This window comes from Cynocephalus volans, chromosome 14 (assembly GCF_027409185.1).
Source record: "Cynocephalus volans isolate mCynVol1 chromosome 14, mCynVol1.pri, whole genome shotgun sequence".
NCBI lineage: Eukaryota > Metazoa > Chordata > Mammalia > Dermoptera > Cynocephalidae > Cynocephalus > Cynocephalus volans.
In genome coordinates, this window is record NC_084473.1 from 83256135 (window position 1) to 83275841 (window position 19707).

Here is a 19707-nt window from a genome sequence, read left to right on the forward strand (position 1 = left end):
TCACCTTAGAAGTGACCAGTCAGTCTCTCTCTCTCCAGAATTGGAGACTCACCCAGCCTGGGGTCAGTCAATGGTAGCTGCGTGGACTTGCACCAATATGTCAAGGGGGTACCACGTGTGGGCCAAAGTTTGGAGATCAGGTAACTTGAGTAAACAGACACCACATGATTACGAGACTGTCATAAGTAGGGGGAAACAAGCAACGCCAGACGACAGCTGTCCAAGCCCTCCATCCCCCTAAGGCCCAGCTGGGACTGCTTCAGTGACCAGGCCCAGCCAGAGCCAGGACTAAACTTTAGCTGGCACCTCAAACTTTGCCATCTCAGTGGATCGGGACCCAGGAGCATGAATGTGAATCCAGGGGCATTTGGGCATATCTGGCGATCTTCTCCCCCCCCCCAAACACGTTCTTGCTTTTATTTCTGAAAATTAAATTGGGGTGGGGGTGGGGGTGGGGGCAGGCGTTTCCCCGAGAATAGATCTATGCTTAATAAAAAGTGTTTTCCTGCATGGAATTTTTGAGCTAAGTCAATGTCACCTATCTGATAGATTCTGAACTCCTGACACACTAGTCTCCTTTGAGAAACTAGGAGCTTGTCTAGCTCTGATTTTGCAGAGGCATGAAGCCCAAAGAAGGGAAGGGCTTTTCTTCTTTCCATCTTGCCCTCTGTTTTCTAATCTGGAAAATGAGGTCACGTGCTATGTAGAGCCCTGCAGTGAAGATCAAGAGCCTGAAAGAGAACAAAGCGTTTAGTGAAGTGCCTTAAACACATGCCCAGTGCGGAGCGGACGGCTTCTCTCGTTCGCGTTCCCGTCCGGACGCTCCTCCCCTCTCCCCACGCCCCTTTCTGCGGCCGCCACCTCCCGCCCCCAAGTCCTCCCCATCCGGGCATTTAAAGCCGTCGCAGCCGGAAGCCGGAGCCCCGTGGGTCGCGGAGGCGGACCAGGCTCGAGGGCGCGGGACCGGAGTCAGCCCGCCGCCGCCCGCCCCGGTAACCGCGCGCCCGGGGACCTCGCGGTCCCGCTCGGCCGTGACTCCAGCCTCCCCGCCGCTTTGTGTAACCTCAGTTCGGGCCGGCGCCACGCCTCGGGGGAACCTGGGAGGGTGGAGGGTGTCTGAGGCTTTGCACCCTCTGCCGGGATCGGCAGTCCTCGGAGAACCCCGAAACGGAAATCTGTGGTGGGTCCAGGGGCTGGGAGTGGGGTGTTAGGCTGCTGCGAACCCCCTGAGGGTTTAGATCTCCCGCCCTGGCCTAGGGCCTGGCCAGCCGAGGTCTGGTACCCAGTGACCTTGGAGGGCAGGGGTCCTGCCCTGGGCCTGCCGCTGGGGTCCATGTCTCCGCCCAGCGCATGCCCTGAGCCACACCAGAGAGCCCTTCCTGAAATGTTAACCTCGGCCTTGGCCTTCGGGTGTCTCCTATTTCCCTTATTATTTATCCTCGTTATTGATCGGAATTTTTCTGCCCTGTCTTCAGCGGTGGAACAGGGTCCAGAGGAGTCACAAGAGAAAATTATTATGTCTTTTACCCCAGAGGTCATTTAATCTAGTCCCCCATTCCATGCTTGAAACCCTCATACAACAGTCCACCGAAAGTGCTTGATTTTCTTTCTCAATGTCACTGCCTCCTGTGGCAGCTAATTCTACTTCTATAGCTTTGCCCCATTGGCCTGGGAATCCTGATCCTCAAAGTCACTGGAGAGAACAGGGACAGACCTTGCCCCTGTAATGGGCCTGGGTCTGTGGAATAATCAGTTTGGCTCTTAACACCGACATGGGCAAAGCCCGGAGTCAGTCCCTCTCCTTTGTTCCTGGACCGTTTTGTCCACATCCTTCTTAAAGTGAGGAACCCAGAGCAGCCCTCAGTGCCCCAGGTGTGATGTGGCCGTTCCACGCAGAGAAGGGCATTCCAAAAATGTTTTCTTTTGCTCTTCCTTATAGTCCTGCCTTCCCCTGCCCTTGCCCCTGCCCTCACTCCTGGAGCAGTTTCTTTAGTTTGGCCCTATGAAGTGGCCTGGTGAGGTCCCCTTCCTGTAAGTCCAAAGTCTTGGGCAGTTTGCATTGGTTCTGGCCCTTACCAGAGAAGTACAGAAATACCTCTGTTGAAAGCACTGCTAGCCCCTGGTCCCCCGACCCTGGCTCTATTTTGTGAAACATTGTGCCTACTTTGCTAACCCACTTCAGTTGGCTTTTGGAGTTACCCTGATTTCATTTCTTTGACATGGGCTGCTATACAGGGTGACCATATGTTCCAGGTTGCCAGAGTTCTGGCTTATACCCATTGTCCCAGCATAATTATGTCCCCTTTCACTTTCAGAGGATTCATGGTTTGGATGATTAAGCTTGTCTCTGTCTCTAAATTGAATGCACTTGTATTTGTGGGGAGGAGAGTGGCACATGGCTGCCCACAAAGGACTTGTACTGGGCCCACAATCTAGGAAACCGGGATTCTTCCAGATCAATGCTAGCTCTGACCCTTATAGCTGGACAGCTTGGAGTGGCTTGACTGCCAGAGGGCAGGGGTTCCCCTCCAGCCCTGGCACGGAAGAGTCCAGGCTGGCATTGAGAGCTATGTCTAGTCAAATTCATCCCCAGAGTTACTTGGGGCTTTAAAACCAGAGCCCCTACATTCACTCCCTGATCCAGAGAAAAGTGTTCAGAGTTCAAGCCCAGCTCCTTGACCTTGTACCTGACTCCTGGGAACCTAATTGATGTGGAAATGCAACCAAAGTTAGGCCTGGGGTGCCCTGGGACTTTCCTTACCCAAAGAACCAGAGAGCTCTGAGTTCATGCAGGGCCATGTAGCCATGGCCAGAGAGTTTAAGGGCAGCATGTCAGCACTTCTAACTATTCTTCTAGGGTTAGCTGAGAGGTAGGGCACTGGTTATTGACTACAATGACCAGCCATCCTAGTGTGCCTGGGATTGAGGGGTTTCCTCGGACATGAGACTTTCAGGGATTTTTTTTTTTTTTTTTTTTTTTTTGCTTCTAAAAAATTATTATTTTTTTACTTGATGTGTAATAATTGTCCATATTTATGTGGTGTAGAGTGATATTTTAAGAGTTGTATACAATGTGTAATGATCAAACCAGGGTAATTAGCATATATATCACTTCTAACATTTAGCATTTCTTTGTGTTGGGAACATTTGAAATCCTCCCTTTTAGGTATTTGAAAATATGCAATAAAACATTGTTAATTATAGTCACCTAACAGGACTTATTCTTCCTATCTAGCTACAAGTTCATTGCAGCACTATTCACAATAGCCAAGATATGGAATCAACCATCAGCAGATGATTGGATAAAGAAAATGTGATATATATATATATATATATATAGTGGAATACTATTCAGCCATAAACAAGACTGAAATTCTGTTATAGTTGGTGTTATTAGTCTGTTTCTGTTGCTTATAACAGAATACCTGAAACTGAGTAATGTATAAAGAAATGAAATCTATTTCTTACAGGTTTGGAGGCTGGGAAGTCCAAAGTCCAGGGAACACATCTGGGGAGGGCCTTTTCCTGGTGGTGACTCTGTAGTGATGCAGGGTGTCACATTGCAAATGGCTTGAGCAAGAGAGAGCCAACCTGCTCACTTGCTCTCCTTTGAAAGCCATCAGAACCACACCCATTACCAGCTATTAAACCATCAACTTATTACTCCGTGAATGGATCAGTCCATTCACTAGGGAAAGGTCCTCACAATCTAATCACCTCTTAAAGGCCCCACCTTTCAACTGCCATAATAGGATTTTGCACCCTCTACACTGTTACTGTGTGGATTAATACCATTTAACCCACAGCACTTGGCAGCACGGATGGGCCTGGAAAACATGTTAAGTGAACTAAGTCAGTTAAGTGAAAGATAAATGCCGCATGTTCTCACTCATATATGGAAGCTAAAAAAGTTGAACTCGTAGAAGTAGAGAGTAACATTGTGGTTACTAGAGGCTGGGAAGGATAGAGGGCAGGGGAGATAGGGAGAGGTTGGTTAAAGGACTGTCAGTTTTAAAACCAATAAAGTCCCAGGCAAATTGCAATGAGTCAGTCGCCTTGTTCTTAATCCTGTCTGCACATTAGACATTCCAGGAGCTCTCATTTAGAGAATCTAATTGAATTGATCCAGGTAGGGTCCCAGGTATGTATATATATATAAAATATATTTATATTTTTAACACTCCGAAATTGATTCCAACAAACTACCAGAGTTGAGAACCACAAGGTTATACGCAGTGTCCCTAAATAACCATTGAAGGTGGTTGGATTTTGGGCAACCATTTTTTTGGGAAGTGGACCCAGACATCTGTTAAAGGGATGTATGACCAGATATGTTAGTCTTCTCCTTATCAAGAGATCCAAGTGGCAGTTGCCCACTATTGCTATTGTCTACCATCCCCCACCCCCCACACTGCGCTGCTGCCTGCGAAGGCTGGCTTTCTCCCTAGTGAGGACCAAGCTATCTCTTTTCCGGCATGCTCCAGCACTCCCTACCCCAAGGTACCTTATTTTGATTGGAGAGGTCATGATTTGCACAGTCCCAGATGAAAGTTGGCATTAGACTCAAGACAGGGCTCCTGTATCTAGGTTTGGGACACACACTCCGGTGAGAGGTGGTCCAGATGCTGACTGAGGGGCCTGTGTGTGCTGAGAGCTTGGAAACCAAGTGTCTCTGGGAGTGTCCCCTCTGCAGGCCTCCAAGATCATGTGGTACGTCAGCACCCGGGGAATGGCCCCACCGGTCAACTTTGAGGGGGCCCTCTTCTCTGGCTATGCACCGGATGGCGGCCTCTTCATGCCCGAGGAGCTCCCACAGCTGGACAGACAGACCCTGTGTCAGTGGAGCACGCTCTCCTATCCTGGCCTAGTGAAGGAGCTGTGTGCTCTCTTCATTGGCCCTGAGCTCATTCCGAGAGAAGACTTAAATGGTGAGCATCCCATCCCTACTTCTACTCCCCACCCCTGCCAGCCCAGCCCCCCACAGAGTTGTAAATCTATCACCCAATGACTAGGAAGCTGCTAGTTGTATTTCCTAAACTTTGGGATTTTTCCTGACTCTGAAATCCCACAATTGGAAATATCCCAAAGAGTTCATCTGTTCCAGCTCCTACCTCCAGCAAGATGAATGCTGAAATGATATGCAGAGAATTTTTTTCTTTAGTTCATTTAAAAAAAGAAAAACCTTCAGAACTAGGGATTTCATGATCATCTTGAGTGGTTTGAATGTTGGGATGTTTTCTTCCTACATATAAAACACCCAGACCCCCAGGTTGTTTTATTTCCTTGAATGACAATTCCAAAAGGGACTTTTAGAGTGTCCTGGACCAGCTTATCTCAAACTATAATGTGTCTATCATTTTCCCTGGAGATCTTGTTAACGAGCAGATTCTGATTCAGTAAGTCTGGGGTGGGCCCAAGAATTCTATATTTCTTTCTTTCTTTCTTTCTTTTTTTTTTTTGTCGGCTGGCCAACACAAGGATCCGAACCCTTGACTTTAACACTGAGCTCTAACCAACTGAGCTAACTGGCCAGCCCCCTGCATTTCTGTGAAGTGTCCAGATAATACTAGTACTGGTGGTCCATGGAGTAGCAAGAATAAAATCCATGATGTAATGGTGAGTGTTTTGGGTTGGAGAGAGGAAAGGACCACTCAAAATATGGTTCAGTGACTAGCAGTGATGGCATCGCCTGGGCACTTATTAGAAATCTAAGGCTCCCTCAGACCTACTGAATCAGACTCTTCACTTTAAAAAGATCCCAGGTACTTGGTTTGCCAGTGAAAGTTTGAGAAGCTCTGCTGTAGACTGCCCTGCCTTAGGTAGGATTGTACATCAACCATCCAGAGGTTCTGGCATCACAGAGTGAGATTTAGTAATGCAACAAACAAACTAGAAGCTTCGTACTATAAGAAGGAACATTAGAATAGATGGGACATTGATTTGTTTGTTATATAATGATTTTATTCACCCTCTATTGGAATACATGCTCACAAGAAATTCTAACAGTGAAGAACTGTATAAAGTTAAAAATGAAAGTCTTCTATTGCCAGTTCTGGTTTCTGAGGGAACCATTATGAGGAATCTATGAACAGTTTAGTGAATGTCTTTCCAGACTTTTTTCTAGGTTTACATTATTATATAAATATATTATACAATTATTTTCATAAATGGTATTATTTGAGATAAAAATTGCTAGTCTTTTTACCTAGTAGCAGGAGATGGAAACTGGAATTCCAAGTGTTAAAGAGACTGAGAGAGAACTTGAGGGAAGAGATCATGCCTTTCACCTGCTGTCCATTCCCACCTCCCCGCCTGCACAGGTCTGATCGACCGAGCCTTCAGCAGATTCCGGCACAGAGAGGTGGTCCATCTGTCCAGGTTGAAGAACGGGCTGAACGTGCTGGAGCTGTGGCATGGAGTCACGTATGCATTTAAGGACTTGTCTCTGTGCTGCACAGCACAGTTCTTGCAGTACTTCCTGGACAAGAGGGAGAAGCACGTTACCGTGGTTGTAGGTTTGTAATGTGGGTACCAGAGCACCTCAGTGTCCTGACTGCTGGGTGTCCACCTACAGGATGCCCTCCACTGAATCACTCTCGGACTGCGTTATCGGTCCTTCTAGAGCAGGGTTTCTAATCTTTTCTTGTGCCATGGACCCCTTGGTCTAGTGGAGACTGTGGATCTTTCTCAGAATAATATTTTTAAATACACAAAATACTTAAGATTATGTGGTACCAAGTTCACTGACATCCTGAGTTTTATTAAGGGATCCACAGACCCCAGGTTGACTACTAGGTTCCTTTCCTCCAAGTATTTAAAGCAACATTCAGCAACAATGCTTTAGGGGTCATTTCTATCCTTTTCCATCCCCCTTGTGCTAAAGGGGAGGTTTCTCCATTCTTCTGATCCAGGAACTTCTGGGGACACAGGGAGTGCTGCCATTGAGAGTGTTCAAGGGGCAAAGAACGTGGACATCATCGTTCTACTGCCCAAAGGTCACTGTTCGAAGATTCAGGAGCTCCAGATGACAACGGTGCTGAAGGAGAATGTCCATGTGTTTAGAGGTGGGTGTGGCTGAGGCAGGGCAGCCTCAGCAGGGACAGTGTGACCCTGCCTTGATTGAGTCTCTTTTGGGAGATAGGCTGGGACAAACTGTGCAATTGACTAGCTGGCCATCCTTCCTCCTCTTCCTTCTTTCTCCCTCCCTCACTTCATCAGTCATATTTTGAGGTTGGTACATATGCCTTGGCTTAGCTCTGGGTAGGCTCCTGGCTACACAGTCTCATAAACTATTGGAGATGACAAATGCATATAACAATACCAACAGTACAACATAGGGGAGTGCAGGTTGAAAACATACCCCAAAGAACGCTGACTCCCTGCAGGTTCAACCTGCTGGTGCCATGTTTGTAGGCAGCCATGCAAAGCCATAACCTGAGCCAAGTGGCTTGGATTTTATTCCAGGACACTGAGGTTTACAGGGCACAAACATGTTAAATAATTTTTTTAAGGGAATAATTATAATGTGATAATTAACATGTAATAACAGAACAATTATAATGTAATAATTAACATGTAATAATATGTTGACAGTTCACGCCATCACTTATGGTATAGAAACAACTAAGCCATGCACTTTGTTAGCAGGTCTAAGTATTTAAAATAGGAAGCTACTCAGTGGTATCCATCACAAGTTATACCCCTTCCTGAGCCTCATCGCGAGACTCATAGGACTTTGTGCTTGGAGAAAGGCAAAACCATCTCCTTTCATGTCAGTCCATCTATTCTGAATGAATTTAATCATTATGGGGACTGAAGATAGAGAAAGACAGGGTGAGTATCGGTGGAGACATGAGTTTTTATTTCTACCTCTCACACCTCACCAGATTCCCCAAGGCGGGGGTGGGAGTATGAGCAGTCGGAGGCTTGGTTGAGATTTCGCATGCTATGGTCTTGGGCAGGCTGTCCAGGCAGCCTGGCTTAGTTTGGTCGCTCACCTGGCAGGACAGCGAATGTGGCAGAAAATACTCCTTTACCTGCCTGGCCTCCTGTTACAATCGGGTAGAGGAGGTGTTTATATAATACCAACTTTGTCAAGGAGCAAAACCACAGTGAAAACAAACCTTACCCATGGGAGTATCATGAATATCCTTTGTCTATTTGTTCAAGAGCAAACAAAAAGCCCTCTCTGCTCTTTTCTTTAGCAAGTGCATACACATTCCATTGGAAAGTCCATGGTTTGCCTAATGTGGGTGTTGGCAAACTCTTACATGTTAGCTTTGGTAGTTGCCCATATTTGGCTGTATTTTCCTGCAGTCATTGCAAGACCTTAATGCACAAGAGTCAGGCTCCTGAGGGTCCCTGTTATACCCCAAGTGCCAGAGTTCCTAATTATGGACCTAGGACTGTCTTCCTAGAATCAAAGCAGAGATTAATGTTTGGTACTTCTGTCTTGCCACCTATTCCCTTCTCACCTTGTGCACAGAAATTGGAAGGCTTTTACGTAAGGGTATGAATGCAAGTTCCGTTCCTGACCTGTGGGTAGGAGGATGGTGCTCATTTGTGCAATAGTGGCAGGAAAGTGGATGGTGATGAGCCCAGCGTGCCATAAAAGTGTTATTGCTGGAGCTGGAGGGGCATTTCTGTTTTGCACATTTTCTGAGCTTCAAGAAAATAAGGCAACGGACTTTAAAGAAATCAGTTTTGTTTATGAACAGCACTGTTCAGATTTTGTCCTTTCCTTTCTGGAGCCTTCTGGTTTGGTTTCTAGGAGGATGTGTGTTAGTTCAGGAGCTAACAGTGTTTTTGGGGATAGGGATGGGCCATCTGGATTGTTGTGAGCGGATACTGGGTTTTTAAGTCACTAATTTCCATATGCATTGTATACTTGTTTCTTCTTAAGCACAGAATAATCAACAAGCTCTAGGAATTCATTCATTATATTATTTGGGATTCTTTTGGCTGGAAGTAACAGAAAATCTGAGACCATCTTAAAATAGGATTTTTTTCCAGCTTCTGTAACTGGAAGTGGGATGGGCTCCCAGTTGGATGACTCTGACTCCCAGTGCCTTCAGGAACCCAGGTTCTTCCCATTCTCTGCTCTGCCTTCCCCAGTCCTAAGGCTCAGTCCTTTTGTGATTCTATGGTGGTTATTGAGATAACCAGGTATCTCTGTTTCTGTGGTCCTGTCTTAAAAACAATGAACCTTTTCCTAGAACCTCAGCAGACATCCCCTGTGTGTCACTGGCCTGAATTTAGTCACATGCTCATCCTGGAGCCTAACCCTGACCCCAAGGGAATGCCAGTCACTGATGGCTTGGTACTAGCAAAGGAATGGGCTCACCGCAGCTGGCTCAGACCATTCAGGGTTCCCATGTGGTTCTAGGGCCAGCCCCCAGCCTCACCGCTGATACATGGTGGTAAAGGACAGAATGGTTAACAACCATAATACCTACTCTGGTACTTCCCCCAGTAAATTTCAGCCCCTTCCCCTCCAAGCATGGATCCAATGAAGAAATACACCCAAGTATCAAATAAGAGATCTATATCTGTTGAATTGCTGGTTGAGCTAGATTGGGGATTTAATTTGCACTAGCGGACAATTCACCCATAAATTTATTCCATGATTTCCGTATAAATTAAACTTACATACACACCCAGCTTTAGGGAGGAGAAATTCTGCCCACGCACGCTTATCTGCCACATCGGTGTAGAGAGCAGAGCACCCATCCTTGTGATCTAAACGAGGGCCGAAGGGCAGACCACCCGGGAGCAGTCACTGTTTCCACCCTAACCCCGGAAAGAGGAGTGTGGAGTAAAGGATCAGCCTCCCAACATCTCACAATCAGGCCAACAATTCCTCCTCCTTTACCAAAGAGTGGAGAACATGGGCATGAAGTACAAAAAGGAATTCTTTCCCAATATCCCAGAAGCCTGACATTTTATATCTTATTTTTATATAATGGTAGAAACATTGGGAATGGTTCTGGCTATATTTTCTGTTCTCTCCCAGATAGGGAAGATTTTCAGGAACAGAAGAATAGGAGGCATGGTTTCTGTCCCTGAGGAACTTGATATTGAGTCTAGAAAGCCAGGCCACACCACGTGGTAGTAAAGGAAGCAAGGCTGCCGGAGGTCCCAGGAAGACGGGCTCAGCAGCGTGGGCCTTGTCGCAGGCAAGTGCTGCTGCCCGGGGGTTCTTTGTGCTCCTGACAGCTGTCCTCTCCTCTCTCCCCTAACAGTGGAGGGAAACAGCGATGAGCTTGATGAGCCCATCAAGGCCGTGTTCACCGACGTGGCTTTCGTCAAGAAGCACAATCTGATGAGCCTGAATTCCATCAACTGGTCCCGGGTCCTCGTGCAGATGGCCCACTACTTCTTTGCTTACTTCCGGTGTGTGCCCTCCTTGGACATGTGTCCCCTACCCCCCGTGGAGGTGGTTGTGCCAACGGGGGCTGCCGGCAACCTTGCAGGTAAGGGGATCCTGGGACACAAATGGGCTTTTCAGAAAAACACCTGTGGTCTGAGTCCTTCCAGCTGCCCTTTGGCTAAGACTGTGAGGAAAAAGAAGGCCAAATTCTAGTTCTGAAGGTGATGGGAAACTGCACAGAAGAAGCTCCCGGAAGACTTCCCCCCTAACTTCTTGGGGGACATCTGGGCTCTTGCTTCTGGGGGACAGTGATGGGTAACCCTGGGGGGAGTCTGCAGCTTGACCTCATGTGCTGCAGGGGCCAAGGGAAAGCTCCCCCCACTGCCTGCCCTCTGAAGATTCACTGAAAATGAACTGACAATAGGCAGGTTAGCAGGAGAAGAAGGCACACAAATTTATTTAACACACATAAGCAAAAGAATGATTATCCATGACCCAGTGAGGTTCAGATGCTTATATACCCTTCTTCATAGGGGAGGGGGCGAAGGGGGAATGTAGGCAGTTTTGAGTAGAAAATAATTTTTAGGGTAATTGGATGGACCCAGGAGAGGCAGATATTATCTTGCTTGCTCAGCAGAGTGTGGAGAGGCAAGGTCAGCCTCTGTGCCCAGCTGGCAGTGCCCTCTGTCAGAGATATGGACTTTACTCCCAGCCTTGGCCAGCTGCCTTCACTGAGGGTGAGCGATGTGACTGGCATTATGTGTTCCCACTCCTGGGCACACTACCCAGGCACAGTGTGTTGTGCACAGACAGAGCTCTGCACATAAGAGGGGCTCTCCACATAGGGGAGGGCCCCCCACCCCTGTTCTGCCCTTTCCTGGCTGTGGGCGGTCTCTTACACTCAACTCCTCAGCTGCAAAGAGGAGATTGGATTACTTTGTGAGGAGCAAATAAGATTCTGTGTGCGGATGTTTCATGAGGGTAACATGTTGTACAGCTGCGTGGCATTAAAACCATTTCTCTAATAATAATTAGCATTGATCAAGCACTTAACCGTGCATCAGGCACTGTTCTAAGTGCTTTTCACATGCACCTATGAGGAGGACAATAGTAGTATTTCCATTCTATAGTGAGGAAACAGAGGCATACAGAAGGGAGTCAGCTTGCTCTGGTTACACAGCAGGTCAGCAGCAGAGCCAGGGTGACAGCCCAGGCAGGCAGTGTGGCCCCAGAGCCTGCATCCTCGCCAGCTCATGAGGCTAGTGGATATCACTGTTTGTGACAATTCTTTCACCAGCATTGCTTATGGGTGCCAGGGAGGGTTTAGGTGAGCCCAATTTTAGTGGTTAGGAAGCTTCCTGACTTCCCCCACTAACAGGGGGATGGAAAGAACGCTGGACCAGCAGTTAGCCAAGGCCTTGGATGTTAGCCAAGCCTTCTTCACTACCATGGGGTGAAGCCCACTGTGCTCCCCAGACACATCACTCTCCAGTTAGTGATGCCGCCTGGAGTAGTGTGGCCCAGAGCTGACCACACGCACTGCCTGGCACAAAAGAAACACATTTGCCGAGGATGTTCCTATATCCCTACTCTGCAGGCATCGGCTGTTTGACTTCAAGCCCTGAGACTCTCCTGAGTCTCCATTTCTCCTCTGTCATAAAAGAATATCGTAATGTTTTCATGAGGATCAAGTGAAATGAGAATGTGAAAGTGTTTCCCAAAATTAAGAGTGATATTGGGGATGGTATGGTTATTGCTAATTCCCTTTAACTACTTGCCAGGGGTAAACCACTCATGAAAGTGTGTAAACCTTCTTAAATTATGTTGCATTTCTGGGCTCCACATCTTTCAGGGTGAGGAATTCCTTGTTGGGCCTTGCAAACAAGAGCTGCTGTTAGGGTGGACTGAGACGGCTGCCCTGTCCTCCCCTGGTGCCTCTCCAGGAGCAGTCTGAGGCTGCTGCTCTAGGAGGCTGAGTTGGGGGTAAGACCATGTGCTCTAGACTGAGCCAGATATATTTTGAATCCTGATTCTGCCACTTGGCAGGCTTTGGACAGGTTATTTTGACCTCTAGGAACCTTCATTTCCTCTTCTGCAGATAGGTTGCTTTATAGTTGTGAGCACCTGGTAGGGGCCAGTGCATAGGGGCCAGCGCATAGGACAGCCTTGGGCATGGTGGTGCTCGCTTCTCTCTCTCTCTCTCTCTCTGTCTCTCAATCTCTCTCTATAACAACTTTACTGCTATATAATTTGCATACCATTCACACATTTAAAGTGTCTAATTCAATGGATTTAGTATATTCACAGATTTGTGTAACCATCACTGCAATCATTTGAGAACATTTACATCATCCTAAAAAGAAACTCTGTACCCATTAGCAGTCACTCCCCATTTCCCCTCCACCCACTTCCCCCACTAGCCCTAGGCAACCACCAATCTATTTTTTGTCTAGGTTTTCCCATTGTAGACATTTTACTTTATTTATTTATTTATATTTTAACATTTATTTGTACATATTTGTGGGGTACGTTGTGTTGTTTCAATGCATGCATATACTGTACATTGATTCACTTAGGGTAGACAGCATAATTTTCTACCTGATAATCCACCACTCCTCCCCTCCCCCACCTCTGGTGACCATTATTCTACTCTCTCTTTCTATGAGAGCCACTTTAAAAATTTTTTTAGATTCCACATATGAGTAAGATCCTGCAGTCTTTGTCTTTCTGTGCCTGGCTTACTTCGCTTCACATGATGGTCCCCAGTTCCATCCATGTTGCTGCAATGACGGGATATTATTTATTTATTTTTTATAGCTGAATAGTATTCCATTGAGTATATATACTGCAGGTTTTCCACCCATTCATCCTCTGATGGGCATTTAGGTTGATCCATCTCTTGGCTACTGTTATTGTAAGTAGTGTTGCAGTGGACATGGGAGTGCAGGTGTCTCTTTGAAATATTGATTTCACTTCCTGTGGGTATACACCCAGTAGTGCGATTGCTAGGTCAAAGGATAGTTCATTTTTAGTTCTCTGAGGAACCTCCATACTGTTTCTACAAGGGCTGTGCCAATTTACATTCCCACCAAAAATGTAGGAGAGCTCCCTTTTCTGTGCATCCTCCCCGGCATTTGTTATTTTCTGCCTTTTTGGTAATAGCCATCTAACTGCAGTGAGGTGCTATCTCATTGTGGTTTTAATTTGCATTTCCCTGATGATTGGTGATGTTGAGCATTTTTTTTTTTTTCACATGCTTGTTGTCCATTTGTATGTTTTTTGAGAAATGTCTGTTTAGGTCCTTTGCCCATTTTTTAATTGGGTTATTTGTGGTATATATATATATATATATATATATATATATATTTTTTTTTTTTTTGCTGTCAAGTTGTTTAAAGTTCCTTATATATTCTGGATATTAGCCCCTTGTCTGATGTGGAGTTTCAAACACTTTCTCCCATTCTGTAGGCTGTCTCTTCACTTTGTTAATTGTGTCTTTTGCTGTGCAGCAGCTTTTTAGTTTGATGTAATCCCATTTGTCTATTTTTGCTTTAGTTGCTTGCACCTCTGTAGTCTTGTTCAAAAAAGTGCTGCCCACTCCCATTATGTGTAGCATTTTCCGTATGTTTTTCTAGTAGTTTCATAGCTTTGGGTCTTAAATTTAGGTCTTTAATCCATTTTGAGTCGATTTTTGTGTATTCTAGATATTTATATAAATGGAATTATACGTGGTCTTTTGTGTCTGATTTCTTTCACTTAGTATAATGTTTTCAGGGTTCACCCATGTTGTAGCATACTTGTATATCAGTACTTATTCTGTTGTGTGGATATTCCACATTTTGTTTATCAGTTTCTCAGTTGATGGACATTTGGGTTGTTTCAACTTTTTGGCTATTATGAATAATACTGCTGTGAATATTTGTGTATAAGTTTTTGTGTGGACCTATGTTTTCATTTCTTTTGGGTCTATAACTAGGAGTGGAATTGCTGGGTCGTATGGTAACTCTGTGATTAATGTTTTGAGGAACTGCAGGCTGTTTTTCAAAGTAGTTGCACTATTTTAATTCCCCACCAGCAATGTGAGAATTTTCTAATTTCTCCACATCTTCACCAGTTCTTTTTATTATCTGTCTTTTTTTTATTCTAGCCATCCTAGTGGGTGTGAAGTGGTATCTCACTGTGTTTTTGGTTTGTATTTCCCTGATGACTAATGATGTTGAGCACCTTTTCATGTGTTTATTGGCCATTTGTATATCTCCTTTGGAGAAATATCTATTCATATCCATTGCCCATTTTTAAATTGGGTTATTTGTATTTTTATTGTTGAGTTGTAAGAGTTCTTTATATATTCTGGATACAAATTCCTTAGCAGAAATATATATGATTTGAAATTTTTTTTTTTTTCCATTCTGGGAAGTGTCTTCTCACTTTCTTAATAGTGTTTTTTGAAGTACAAGTGTTTCAAAAAGCTCAAGTGTCTTAATTTTGATGAAACCCAATTTTTTTCTTTTTTCTTTTGTTTCCAAAAATCTTTGCTCTCTTCCTCTCTTGTCTTAAGCTGGGTGCATTGCTCAGAAGATGGGTTTGCCCATCTGCCTGGTGGGGGCCGTGAACCGCAATGACATCATCCACAGGACTGTCCAGCAGGGAGACTTCTCTCTGTCTGAGGCTGTCAACCCAACCTTGGCATCAGCTATGGACATTCAGGTGGGCCTGGGAGAGGTGTGCGGATCTGGCCCAGATGTTGGTTGGGTGCTCCTGGACAAGGGCTGAGATCAGCGTGGCTGGGACTCTGCCTTTCTGCTCAGGTGCCCTACAACATGGAGAGGATCTTCTGGCTGCTCTCAGGCTCTGATAGCCAGATGACAAGAGCCCTCATGGAGCAGTTTGAAAGGACCCAGAGTCTGAACCTACCCAGGGACCTGCACAGCAAGGTCAGTCACTACCCACACACCATAGAGAAAGGAAAGAGTGCAGCCACGTAACAGACTTAGGGTTTGGAAGTCTGGTTAAGGGAAGTGGACACCTACCTCTAGAGCACCTGCTACAAGCTGGGCACTTTTACAGTCACTTGATGTGGAATTATTTATCTATCTATCTATCTATCTATCTATTTATTTATTTATTTTTTGGCAGCTCGCCAGTACAGGGATCCGAACCCACGACCTTGGTGTTAGAAGGCTGTGCTCTAACTGAGCTAACTGGCCAGCCCTGGAATAATTTATTGAATGAGGAAAGGCTAATTTCCAGTAATAGCTTTCAATTGAAAGCTGCTTTGCCCATCCACTATGAGCAGAGACCATTGTTCTTGTTGAGATTAAAAAATTTTTTTTCTTTATTTCTTTCCCTTTTTTGTTTTTAGGAGAAGGAGAGATTGTATATTTTTAGAGTGGTAGGAGTCTAGTTGGGAATGATTGTTTTTATTTCAATGAAACCTGGTGATGGTTACTTATTTTATGTAAAAATAAACAAAACCCTGGAATTTCTGAAGCTGCCTTTAATCTCCTGTCCCACATTCGCACTAGGTGGTCATCCAGATCATGTATACCTCTAGTCACCACGACCTCACTACCTCACACCAGCTCTAATCATTACAGAGTTCTTTAAGTTGAGCTGGAATCTGTTCCTTTTAGCTTGAGCAGTCCGATTCTTCTTCCCCATATTAGGAGAGAATCCCCATTTACTGACTTAGTTTTCCCGGTTCCTTTAGCTGTCCCTTACATGACATAGTTTTGCATGGTCAATGTTCATCTTAAAGAGTAGTCTGAAAACTGGATACAGTTCTCTAGGCTGAGCAACACCCACACAGATTGGAGTGGAACTTTTGTCTGCTGAATTCTATCCTTTTAATGCAACCAAAGACCAATTTATTTGGTTAATGGTTTATTTTGACATCCATTCCTTTTTCTCATATAAATGAGGTGTTCCATGAGCACAGACACCATATCCCCCACTTCTTTATTCTCTTCCTGGTTGTACACATAGGAGACACTCCATTTGCTGGAACATCATTCATTCATTCTTTCTATTATGTATTTACTATGCATCAGAAACTGCACTAGGTGCTAGAGATACAGAAACAAATAAAATACATTTGTTGCCTTCTGTGATCCTAATGGGAGAGGTAGCTACAGTTGATAACACCGTATGGTCTGTTGCAGTCAAGTATATGTGGAGTGTTTGGTATATTGTGAGCATGAGATACATCTTCAGAGAGTGATCAGATAAACCAGCCTCACCGAGGGAGCTCAGGGAAGGCAGTCTTCCTCTGGAGAAGTGGAGACGCAGGAGGCTTCCCGGAGGAGGTGCTGCATGAGCTGAGTGGGAACTGATAGGAGTCGTTCTCAAGCCCCCAGGAAGGGGGCACACCGACAGCAAAGCACCAGAAATATCTGACTGCTCTTAACCTTCCGTGTTGTGTCGGGTTGTTGAGCAAGCTATGGGCTAATTTGCTGATTAGTGAGTCAAATCCCAACTAAATTTATTGACCTAAAACTCAAGCATATCCTTCCTCCAAGTTGAGTGAATCAGCTTAAAACTGGGAAACTCTGAGATTTTACTTGAGCTCAAGCAGCCATTCAACCTGAACCTTTCGTTTGCGCTGCTGGTGTGTGTCAGGCCGTGTGGTATATAGTGGGGCTTTAGCCATCTTTCCCCTTTCCCCCCAAACCTGACTCCCACCACTCTGACCCGGGGGCCCTTCAGCTTTCAGAGGCAGTGACGTCTGCATCAGTGTCGGATGAGGCAATCACCCAGGCCATGGGCCGCTGCTGGGACGAGAACCAGTACTTGCTGTGCCCTCACTCGGCTGTGGCCGCCAGCTGCCATTACCAGTGGACAGACAGGCAGCAGTCCAGGTACTGACGTGGGGGCCTGGGTCACTGGAGGACCCTTGACTTTCAGGGGCCCTCCTTTTCCCCAGCAGGGGAGACAGGAATGTGGACAAGTGTCTTTAATGGGAGTGATGGGTGCTGTGCGGAACTGTGCCTTAGAACTGGGCTCAGAAGCGGAAGTGTGACAGACATCCCAGGGACAGCCAGTGGCAAAGGTGTTGGTTGAGCTGGGCCTCCCACCAGGAGGAGCTGTTTGCCAGGCAGCATAATTTTAGAGATAAGTTCAAGGTGGCAATCCTGTGTCTGTCCCTCTCTTCCATGCCCCACCTCCACTACCCTTACCCTGTGCATTCTCCTTCCTCCTCCACCTTCTCTTTCCCCATCCCTCTATTCTCTCACCGTCCTCTGGCTCCCACCTGCCCCCATCCCCAACAGCATCCCCCGCTGCTGCCTGGCCCCCGCCTCTGCGGCCAAGTTTCCGGAAGCTGTCCTGGCTGCAGGGCTGACCCCTGAGATCCCTGAGGAGATCCTGGCCCTGGAGCACAAGGAGACACGCTGCACCCTGATGCGGAGAGGTGATGACTGGACGCAGATACTGCGGGACACGATTGAGGACTTAAGCCGGCGGTGGAGGGGTCATGCCCCAAACTCCTCAGAATAGCCAGGCTGGAATTGGCCTCCTTTAGGCTCCAGATCCCGGAGTGGGTGTGGCCTCTGAACTTGCGCCCTTTCTCCCATCAAGAGTGGGAGTCGGAGGTCCTTGGGAGGCTTAGTTTATCTGGCCCCCCAACCAAATCCAAAGGTCTTGGCCAGCTTGTCAGAAGCTTCCACCTGTTAAAATGTTGGAAGTCCCTGGAATAAAAGTGCTTGTTCAGTGTGAAGGAAACTCTGCAAGTCCTGAGGGCAGACCTCTTCCCTGCAGAGCTGCAGGATCGTGGTAGCCCTGGTGGCCGCTGAGTGCTGCTGCTGAGGTGTCTGCTGCATCCACCTGCTGCCCCAGGTTGGCCTGGCCCGGAGGGGCAGCAGAGCAAGCAGGGGCAGGGGGCCCTGGTGGTGTCGTATTGATGGATTGAGGTGGGGGTCACCAGATTGAGGCCGTGTGGGAAAGTGTGGGCATCAGTGTGCAAACTGAGTCAAGTTGCCCTGTTGCTTGGACCTAGTTATTTATATTATAGGGTTCAATTCCTGTGTGGATTGAGGAGAGTTTTAGACCAACATAAATGAATTTCAATACAAACCTCGTGCCATGGATGCTGGGGATCCCTCTGGACAGCTGGAGAGGCAGGCACCAGGTGGAGGGACTTTTTGCCACTAGAGGACGCTGTTGCCACCACCCTAAGGGCTACTGTGAAGTGACCCAGTGGGCATCTGGTCTCCAGAGCTCCCTTCCCCTGCCCCAAAGTCTGAAGTTACTGGTCACCAGGACTGATCTCTGCCCAGAATTCCACCCTCAGAACATGCCAGCCTGCATCTCTGCAGTGCCCAGGGACTGAGCGAGAGGCTGGAGGACACCCTCTGCTGGAATGCTTGACATCAAGCATAGCTCTCGGTACCGGCAGGGAAGGCAGGGATGCTGGACTCACAGCAAAAAGTTTGTGGAAAGATTTGCATTATCTTTTAATTATATTTTCCCATGAACTTTTCGAAGTACCCTCTTATCCACAGTAGCAGATGCTAATGGAACCCCAGGGCCACTTACCCATTAGGTGCAACGGGCCCAATTCTTAGGGGTCACTATACTGTTAGAGGCCCATGAAAATGTTTTAATTTCTTTTAAAACCAATAGAAAACACATTGACCAATGCAGATGTACAGTAGAACTTTAAGTATTTTTTATAGAGGAAGAGGCCCATGAAAATCATAATGTGGCCCTGCGAGCGCCTGCTGTGTGCCAGGTGGAAATTTACAAAAATTAGTTCATTTAATCCTGACAACAACCTGTAAAGTAGGTGCTACCATTTCCCCCATTTTACAGATGAGGAAACTGAGTCTCTGAGAGGTGAGGTGACTTGCCAGGTGGGAGGCTGGGACTTGGACCCAGGCATAGTGGCTTCAAGTTTGGTGTGTGGTTTTCGTCACACCCCCTGCTACGTAGCTAGTCACTCTGCTGCCATCTGCCTCTCTCCATCCTTCCCCAGACCGTGGCCCTGCTTCTGGGTCCTCCTCCCCTGTCCCTCTCTTGGGTGGATTTGGGAGCATGGCTGTGCTTCTCCGGAGGCCCACCAGGGGCTGCTGCAGCCCTGCTGTCCAGGTCTGTGTAAAAGGCGCTGGCACCTGCTGCGGGCAGGCCCATCCAGTGGCTCCTTATCCTTGGCTGCTATATTTGTGAGGACCTTGGGGTGGGCGTGGGGGGACGGGATGCTGAGGTCCCAGGGAAACCCCTGTCCTCTGGATGGTTCACGGGACTTATCCAGCTCTGAGAGGTCACTACACCTGTGAGAGCGGGCCCACAGCACAACATGAACTGCAGGACACACCGGGAGAAGGACAGGAGTGAGATGCACT

At 46.8% G+C, this 19707-nt stretch overlaps 1 protein-coding gene across 3 annotated transcripts; it reads left to right on the top strand.

Annotated features, from left to right (window-relative positions):
* The first annotated feature begins 903 nt into the window (after positions 1 to 903).
* Positions 904 to 18088, top strand: THNSL2 (threonine synthase like 2). Of its 3 annotated transcripts, none has more exons than XM_063078381.1 (9): positions 904 to 1180; positions 4588 to 4928; positions 6321 to 6515; positions 6912 to 7064; positions 10242 to 10472; positions 14928 to 15076; positions 15178 to 15303; positions 17075 to 17226; positions 17638 to 18088. In XM_063078381.1, the coding sequence occupies exons 2-9, from the start codon at positions 4706 to 4708 to the stop codon at positions 17861 to 17863; spliced, it is 1455 nt and encodes a 484-aa protein (XP_062934451.1). In that variant the 5' UTR covers positions 904 to 1180; positions 4588 to 4705; the 3' UTR covers positions 17864 to 18088. The 3 variants fall into 3 exon arrangements, with proteins under 3 accessions (XP_062934451.1, XP_062934453.1, XP_062934452.1); XM_063078383.1 differs by having other exon boundaries at positions 10242 to 10392; positions 15004 to 15076; XM_063078382.1 differs by having other exon boundaries at positions 4694 to 4928.
* Positions 18089 to 19707: the final 1619 nt, after the last annotated feature.